At 40.5% G+C, this 9,636-nt stretch overlaps 1 protein-coding gene across 3 annotated transcripts in view; it reads right to left on the bottom strand.

Annotated features, from left to right (window-relative positions):
• Positions 1–9,636, bottom strand: part of LOC122553665 (putative pre-mRNA-splicing factor ATP-dependent RNA helicase DHX32) — a 121,739-nt gene that overhangs the window by 89,802 nt on the left and 22,301 nt on the right. For all 3 annotated transcript variants that reach the window (XM_043697856.1, XM_043697946.1, XM_043698027.1), the window contains exon 3: positions 1,218–1,411. In XM_043697856.1, coding sequence (XP_043553791.1) covers positions 1,218–1,411 — 194 coding nt within the window. The remainder of the gene's footprint in view (positions 1–1,217; positions 1,412–9,636) is intronic.

Here is a 9,636-nt window from a genome sequence, read left to right on the forward strand (position 1 = left end):
AGATCATTTAGGACAGAGATGAGGAGAAACTTGTTCACCCAGAGAGTGGTGGCTGTGTGGAATGCTCTGCCCCAGAGGGCAGTGGAGGCCCAGTCTCTGGATTCATTTAAGAAAGAGTTGGATAGAGCTCTCAAGGATAGTGGAATCAAGGGTTATGGAAATAAGGCAGGAACAGGTTACTGATTAAGGATGATCAGCCATGATCATAATGAATGGTGGTGCAGGCTCGAAGGGCAGAATGGCCTACTCCTGCACTATTGTCTATTATACATAACTTCTAAAAAGCTTTTTTCCCAATTGAAAAAATATGTGATCTTAAATGTATTTTATGCACCAAGTTTTGTTGGTTCGTAGCCCACCTTCGTTGACACCTTATTTGACATCTGCAGAGGTATAAAGTTCAACAATGGCCACAGCATAATGACAGCAGCAGCTCTGGCTTTCCACCATACTGTCCATCTCTATGCCAAGTGATGCAGATTTCCGCTGTCGACTTCTAATCACCAGCCTAGTTGAAATCAACTAGCTTGGTACATACTGGAAATGAAACATTCATAAAGTTGCAGGTTGAATTTCTACTTCAAAGATTTGAGCACATGTCCTATGTTGAGGACTGAACAAATGCTGCACCATTGGACATGCATTTTGTGGGAGAAGCTTAGAAATTAAACTGAGGTCAGCTGACCTCTCATGGAAATGCAAGGACCTCGGACAATACTGAAAGAAATTTGGGATTTACCCCTGGAATCCTGACCAATATTTATCCCTCAACCAACAACACAGACCCCAGTCCAACACTGGCACCTCCACAACACCACTGGAAGCAGACAGAGAGTCTGCGCTTGATCATATTGCTGTTTCTAGAGCAAACTGTTCTCCGCACTTCATTCATAAGCACACTTCTTCAGCAGCTTAAACATAGCTTGGAGGTCGTACATTCCTGTATAAAAGTAAGGTCTTCTTATTTGTGTGGCTTAGTACAATATGGTGTTTTCAGTGGCAACAGCCACTGAACTGCAAAATGTATGCTCGTGTCTGACACAAATTGGAGACATTTCAGGATGATCTTACTTAGTTGCCAGCTCAGATTTGCCTTTTCCCAGGGCTTACTCTATAGGTCTCTGCCAGTGACTGTCAAATGTCACTTTCCATTCCAAGTGATAAAATGATTCCAAGTGAAAATTTATTGAAAAGATTCACGAGCACGCAAAGCTGACCTGAGAATAGTTTCTGTCGTGCAGCAGTCTTCATAAGGGACATGGTATCCAATCTCATGACCCACATTCAAGTCCAGTTCATCTGCCACACGCTGTGCCAAACACATAGCAGAAAGGCTGTGGGGTTGTGTACAAACTACCATGCCATGCTGATACTGAACAGAGAGGGCATATTCAGCACACCACTGAGGAATCTAAAAGGAAAAACAAAATGAGCCAGATATTAACTTCTAATTTCTAATACATACAAGAACCTTTTATTGTTTGTCAATTTACAATAATGCAGTATCTGTAGTAAAATTACTACTTTGATGGAAGAAAATTAAGCCAGAAGCTTTTACATTACTACGTAACAATTTGATTTTACCGATTTATAAACATCCAGCTTACAAACGCTTTCACTTATGAACACAATCCTATGCAGTGCGTTCCAACTTGTATACAACTCAACTTGTGACTGGACTACACAGCAGAACTATTTGCAATCTTGGGTCTACCCATATCAATTTTATTTACCAACTGCAAAATTCAATCAAGTTACTTGGGACGAGGTAAATCAAAAATTATTACATTTCAAGATGCCCTCAAGGAGGGTCCCCACAATGCTGTGAGAACTCATTAGGTTTATATGAAATGTTGCTACCCAGTGCAAATTAATGAGATAGACTAAACTTATTTTCTACAGGATCCTTTCAGAGAGCGCGCGCGAGAGAGCGCGAGAGAGAGATTAGAATTAATTTCTTCAGTACTTAGCAAAGACAAATAAAGTCTACAAAGGCCTATATAGCTGTGGAACACAGAAAATGATAAGAGGCTTTAATAAGTAAAGCATTTTATAAAACTGATGATATCAGCATTGGCATGTATCCAAAGCAAAACCCCCCAGAATACCAAAAGGATATTCATGAAGACATAGCGAGGTCCCAAACAAAACATTATCACAATTCAGTGCGTTAAAGTTCTACCAAAGGAAAGCCATGGTGCAATGGATACAGATCAATTCAAAAGTTCGACAATAATCACTGGCTAGAATTTAACAGGAGGACCACTAAAACCATTAATGATAGTTCTGGAGGTTGTAAAAATCATTGATGGATGAGGGCATGCTATTCATTTAGAATTCTAGAATAGATTTGATCAGGTGCAAAAGAGGAAATTAGATGACAAAACTGGAGCCTGCTCTGTACAAAAGAAAGTGGCAGGAAAACTGAAAACAAAATAGCAAAGGATATAATGCAAACAATTCCAATAAATATTTCTCAGGCAGATAGGCAGTTGTTAGTGTAATGCCGAGAGAGAGTGGTGCTGGAAAAGCACAGGAGGTCAGGCAGCATCCGAGGAGCAGGAGGATCGACGTTTCATTCCTGATGAAGGGCTTTTGCCCGAAACGTCAATCCTCCTGCTTCTCGGATGCTGCCTGACCTGCTGTGATTTTCAAGCACCACATTCTCGACTCCGATCTCCAGCATGTGCAGTCCTCACTTTCGCCTAGTTGTTAGTGTAGTGCCTCAAAAATCAAGAGAGATTACACATGAAGCCTATCATAAGTATTTGTTTTCCTGTTTCCAACTTGCTGTTACCAAAATTTTTGTTATCTGTTTATTTCAACAATTAGGTTTGAAGGGAGTAAAAGTCGTCCTTCATCGATACAAAGCCACAGTTAGACCAATGCACTGTTCATTTCTCGGCACCACATATTTAGAACACTTTGTTTTTGGAAAGAATGCAGCAAGACTCAAAAGGTTAAAGAAAACAGAATTTTTGTTTTATTCTTCACGAAATCTGGACCATGCAAGTAACATTAGCACTTATTGCCAATCCCCAAATTCCCTCAAGAAGTCATCTTCTTGAGCAGCTAGAGCCAATGTGGTTAGGTACAATAATGATAAGGTGTTTCCAAGTGAGAATGGTGTGTGTGGCTTGAAATAGAATTTGGAGTTTGTAGCACTGACCTGACTGCTACTCACGTTGTTCTAGACAATACAGGTTGTAGCTTTGAGACATGCCACAGTATCTTTTTTGCCAACGGTACACATAGCTATCACAATGTGAAGGCTGTAGAGGAAGTGAATGTTTAACAAGTGGGAGCTGGGAAGTCAACCAAGAGGGTTCCTTTTTCCTGGCTGGTTAAGTTTCTTGAATGCTGTTGGAGCTGCAGTCCTCTAGACAAGTGGAAGAGTATTCCATTACACTTGACTTACTTTGTAGACAGCAGAAACGTTTTGTGAAGTCAGGAAGTAAGTGAGGCATTGAAGATTTTCTGACCTTTGACTTGTTCTTGTAGCCATATTATTTATATAGCTGGTCTAGTCAATTTCTGATCAATGATGAACCCCAAAATGGTGATAGCGAGGATTCAGTTATGATAAGCTCATTGAATAGCATAGTGATTAGGTTCTCTCCTCTTGGAGATGGCCATTGCCAGGCATTTTTATGATATGAATGTACTTGCCATTTCTTCACCCAAAACAGCGTGGTCATTCTGTACGTGAAAACTTACTGCTTCAGTACCCGAGAAACAGAGTGAAACTAAAACTCATTTCTGACCTTAAGAGGAAGGTAAGGTCATTGAAGTTGCACAAACTTATCAACCTGCCCTGGAGAGCTTCAGCAGAGATGCAGAAAATTATACAAACGAGGGTTCCACTTCTGGGATTTGGACTGTTGATGGGTGATTTGATTGGCATCTTGAAAATATTAGGGAGAACTGACAGCGTAAATAAAGAGAAACCATTTTTCGTGGTCAGGGACTATAGGAGTAGAGGACATAGAGCCAGGCCTTTCTGAAGTGAATTTAGGAAATAACTGTACAAACAAAAGATAACGCATGTTTAGAACTCACTTGACACTGGGTTAGTTCTTAAATTTTAAATCTGAGATTGAGAAACTTTTGTTAGCTAAAAGATATTAAAGTGTATGAGGCAAAGGCAAGTATCAGGACTTAAATATGGATGAGTTATGATATTTTTACGTCATGTAACAGGCTCAAAAGGACTAAACAGTCCACGGCCACATCCAGAAAAGTACCAATGTGAGCTTATAATGCTCTCTGCCACAGCTGCTTGTAATTGTCTGCAACCTCAGTTTCAGCCTGCTGATTTCCAGTTTGGTAAAGGTCCTCTCCTTCGGAAGAAGTATATACAACTCTCCATTCCTCCATTTTAAATATCAGTAAATCGATCTCTAATTATCTGTGAGAGTTGAACCTCCCCTCATTCTTTCTACGAAACCACTTCACATTTATCGGAATTAAATTTCATCTGCTACATTTTTATCCATTCTATATCCTCAGTCCATTTCTATTCTCCTGACTGAAAGGAGAAAGCATTTCAGGGCCATTAAAACATCACCTTAATCTTACGACACAATAGGGTTTCTCTCTCATTAGTGTTTATGCCTCAGACAAGGAGGGAGTTTGAGAAGGCGAGTCCTTCATGGTAACCTCAACTGGTACTGAAATTGAACCCATATTGTTGATGTCACTCTACAACAACCTTCCAAACGAAATCCATGGTCCTACAACCACAGCCTGTAAATCTTGTCTTGAGTAACTGTTACTTTACCTGAAAGATCAATTTCTGGATTAAAACATAAGAGCCGTGGTAAAGTGGAGGAAGAGAACAGGTTTCGAAAAAGGACTGTAAAAACCTTTGGCTTTCCTAAAGGATATGAGTCAACCAATCAGCCAGTCTTACCCAATAGAATCACAGAATAGAAAACAGTAAACCATTCATCCAATCATGCCTGCTCTGCCTGAACATCTAACTCAGTACCCTATTCTCACTTTTTCTCCAATGACTTGTGATCCATTTAAATCATAAAAAAACGATATATCCTTCTTGAAAGTCTCCAACGTTTCAGCCTCAATAGTTTCCTGTGACAGAGAATTCCACACTCTCAGCAAATAAAAACACATGTTCTCTCCCAAATAACTTGCTCGATAAAAACAAAACCACCCTGTCAATTCTACTGTGTACACTTCAGCAAACATGCTGCAGGGTGTTCAATGTATTTCATAGCTGAGGTGTCAACAAATGACTCAATCCTTGCTTTTGTAGTTTATAACATGATCTCAACTGCAAAACGTGTTTGCATCTTGTGACACATTATAGTCGAAGTTATCCAAAATTTACAGCCAGTGAATGTATTTACTTGAAGCACTATTTATTTATTAATTAAAAGTGGCTTTACTTTTCCTTGAAGTTGCAAGTGTGCTAGTATGAGCGTCTATTTCATTGACTTATTCCACACCCTGCAAATTGTTTCTTCCCTCTTAGGCACACATTATCTTGTCTAGCTCTCAACAAATTGCATTTTAAATTCCCTGGTGAGAAGCACCAGAATCAGAAATATTTGGAAGCCCTTGTAGAGTTTCAGATCATCCCTATGGGCATGTTAAGGGCCCTACCCAAGCCCTATGGGGAAAAGAAATAGGTTGGAGTGTTGGCAAATACATGTGATATAGTGAGTCACTGTGGCAAAGTGCAACAACCAATCTCCATCGCCTCTACAAGCTCAGTATTTGATTGTTATGGTGTGAGAACTGAAAGGACTTCACCAGGTTCTTCCAGTATTCTAGATGCAAGGCATTCCACAAGACTCCCAATAAATTCAATCCAATAACAGTGCAGTGTTAATAACTAGATTTTATCACTGCAAAGTGATAAAGCTGATGCGAAAACAAACTGCAGAGAATGAAGCCACCTCCCAAAATTTGCAGTTTAAAAAACACAAGCAGCTACATGTTCTGCAATCAGATAATCCGAGAGCTCTGATAAATCTACTGTGCTTTTCTCTTGCAGTTGGCATCTATCTGATCTGATGACCCTGCAATAGCATCACTTTTGGCAATAATATCTTGGGAAACGTTGTTGTGAACTGTCTGAAAAATGGTTGCAAGTGAATTCAATACTAACTTTCAAGAGAATTAATTAAAAAGAAAGCAACTACAGAGCTATGTGGAAACAGGAGAGTGGGATTAAGATTAGATTCCCTACAGTATGGAAATGGGCCTTTCGGCCCAACAAGTCCACACTGACCCTTCCAAGAGCAACCTACCCCCCTACCCCACATTTATTCCTAACTAATGCACCTGACAATATGGGCAATTTAGCATGGCCAATTCTCCTGACCTGCACATCTTTTGACTGTGGGAGGAAACCAGAACACCCAGAGAAAACCCATGCAGACACTGGGAGAATGTGCAAACTTCACACAGTCGGCCAAGACAGGAATCGAACCTGGGTCCCTGGTGCTGAGGGAACAGTGCTAACCACTGAGCCACCGTGCTGCGCTTTAATTGATAGCTTTATCAGAGAAGACACAATGGACAAAATAGCAACCTCCAGTGCTGCATCATTTTGTGATTCTGAAAGAAAAGACAGACCTTGAAAAGGTCCAATACCTAACAAAACTGATGTTTCACTAGGGGTGGCAGTGAAAACAATCAGACATTAAAAGGACACTTTGCAGAAAGACAACTACTGGGCAACAAAGTGAATAGAACTGTGGCACTTGAAATGAATGTTGCCACAAAGATGGTTTCTTTTTTCTAAAAGCTGTTCCTTTTCTCAAGGATACTATGTCCTTTGTTTTTTCAGAGGGGTAACAAACCACTCTCAGTGCTGATTAGATTGGTTTGGTACAGAGATTATAAAGGGTATTGAGAGGCCTTTTTGCTCATATGTGAACAGATGAGACTTCAGGCAAAAGTGGTTATGTTATAGAAGGGAACTGGTCAGGTCTCTAGCTAAGCAGTTTAGTTCAGTCTAGAACTAGCTGGAAGTTCAACAGGGAGCTGTGCAGAAACAAACTCTCTGCCCTTCTAACTTCAACCTGTAAACATTTGTTTCATTCATTTATACTGGTTTCGAAGGAAATTTGCTTATTGGGACTGTTGTGTGTAGTCAGAACAGCATAATTCAGTCAAGTTTGGATAGACTGAGTTCTGTCGGGGGTTCTTTATTCTGTGCTTCATGTTTTATTGTGTAATTTTGTGAATACATTTTTGTCCATTTTTAGCTTGGTAGTCAACCTCACTGACTTACTCGGTAATTTTTACTGTACACTTACCAAAACAAATTGCAAAGTTATGGTCTGGGCTGCCTGCTAAAGAATGTTTTGAGTGGTCTGGCCTAGCCCATAGCAGATCGGGGGCTCTTTGCTGGATTTTAAACAGCGAGCGGTAGGTGCTAGTGTCTTTGTTCTGGGTGTTGGTTTGGTTGGGTAGACAAAACTTGGGGCAGTAATGGCTCTTTCAGTCGCCAGAAGCTTTCTGGGTGTGGATGCAGTGACTACGGAAGTTTTTCAAAAAGTGAATAAGACCAAGCTGCAGGAATTAGCAGACCAACTGGAATTTGCATTGTTTTCCTCACAGAAGCAGGCAGAGATAAATACAGCAGTAGCTCAGCATTTAACCTTGATGGAGAAGCCATCAGAATCCATAGAGATGGCAAGAATTCAATCGCAAATGAAGCAGCTTGTGTTAAAGGCGAGAGGTAAGGAAAGGACAGCAGAAATGAAACAGTGAGTTCTGATTAAAAGCAGAAGAGAGGGAAAAAAAGAGCAGAGAAAGAAAGACAGCTTTTGAACTTTAAAAACTAACACTTCAGCTTAAAAGCCTGGAAATAGAGGCTGAGGGTAGGCTTACTGAGGAAGAGAGCGAGGATGAGCAAACCCCTGGTAGTCAGAAGCCGAGTGAGAAACTGTTTCAGTATGTTCAAGCATTGCTTAGATTTGATGAGAAGGTTGTGGAAGCCTTTTTCATCTCATTTGAAAAGGTGGCTAAACAAATGCAGTTGCCAGCAGCAATGTGGGTTTTGTTGATCCAAACAAAACTTGTAGGTAGGGCAAGTGAGGTATTCGCATCACCATCAGAGGTGGTATCTGGGGAGTATGACAAGGTGAAAAAAGCCTATTTAAGTGCAAATGAGCTTGTGCCCAAGCCTATAGACAACTTTTCAGGAATCTAAGGAGATTGAGTTTGAAAGGATCAAACAGAGTAATTTCAATAGATGGATAAGAGCTTTAAAAATCGAGCAAACCTATGATGCTCTTATAGAGATAATTATTTTGGAGCAATTAAAAATTCACTGCCTGAAGTAGTGTGAACTCATGTGGAAGAGCAGAGTTAAAACAGTAAAGTTAGTAGCTGAAGTGGCTGATGATCTTGAGCTGGTCCATAAAACATGGTTTGGCTTCCAGAATCAATTTTAATCCACGAGGGATAGAAATTGGGGCAAAGAGAAATCCTCACATGGAAAGGGAAAGGTAGATCTCAGCGAAGATCATAATGATAACTTACCACAGCGTAAAAAAGAAGCCCTTGAGGAGCCAAAGGAGTTAAAAAGCTCCAGTGTTTTCATTATAATAAAGTGGGCTACACAAAATCAATGTTGGTGGGCGAGGAGAAAGCCAGATGTAGGAAAACCAGACACACCTGGAAGTTTTGTTGGACGAGTAACAAAAAGCACAAGGGAAGTTAGACAACTGCCTCAGAGGGTACAAGATGATCAGAGGTTGATTAAGAAGCCACTTCATAGCAGGAGTTTGTGGGTAAAATTAAGGACACTGTACAGAGGTTCATCCCCAAGCAGAGAAAGATTGTCCGGGGAGGGATCATGGCTGACAAAGGAAGTCAGGAAATCTATCAAAGAAAAAGAGAGATCCTATAAAGTGGCCAAGAGCACTGGGAAATCAGAAGATTGGGAAGGCTACAAAAACAAACAGAGGATAACAAAGAGAGAAATAAGGAAGGAGAGGATCAAATATGAAGGTAGGCTAGCCAGTAATATTAGAAATGATAGTAAAAGTTTCTTTCAATATATAAGAAACAAACGACAGGCAAGAGTAGACACTGGGCCACTTTAAACTGATGCTGGAAGCCCAGTGATGGGAGATTAGGAAATAGCAGGAGAACTTAATAAGTACTTTGCATCAGTCTTCACAGTGGAAGACATGAGTAATATGCCAACAATTAAAGGGAGTCAGGGGGCCGAGTTGAGTATGGTTGCCATTACAAAAGAGAAAGTGCTAGAAAAGCTAAAAGGTCTTAAAATGGATAAATCCCCAGGTCCCGATGGGCTACATCCTAGAGTTCCGAGGGAGGTGGCTGAGGAAATAGCGGAGGCATTGGTTGTGATCTTTCAAAAGTCACTGGAGTCAGGGAAAGTCCCGGATGATTGGAAGATCGCTGTTGTAACCCTCTTGTTCAAGAAAGGATCAAGGCAAAAGATGGAAAATTATAGGCCAATTAGCCTAACCTCGGTTGTTGGTAAAATTCTAGAATCCATCATTAAGGATGAGGTTTCTAAATTCTTGGAAGAGCACGGTCGGATTAGAACAAGTCAACATGGATTTAATAAGGGGAGGTCGTGCCTGACAAACCTGTTCTTTGAAGAGTTAACAAGTAGGTTAGACC

This window comes from Chiloscyllium plagiosum, chromosome 1, assembly GCF_004010195.1.
Source record: "Chiloscyllium plagiosum isolate BGI_BamShark_2017 chromosome 1, ASM401019v2, whole genome shotgun sequence".
Lineage (NCBI taxonomy): Eukaryota > Metazoa > Chordata > Chondrichthyes > Orectolobiformes > Hemiscylliidae > Chiloscyllium > Chiloscyllium plagiosum.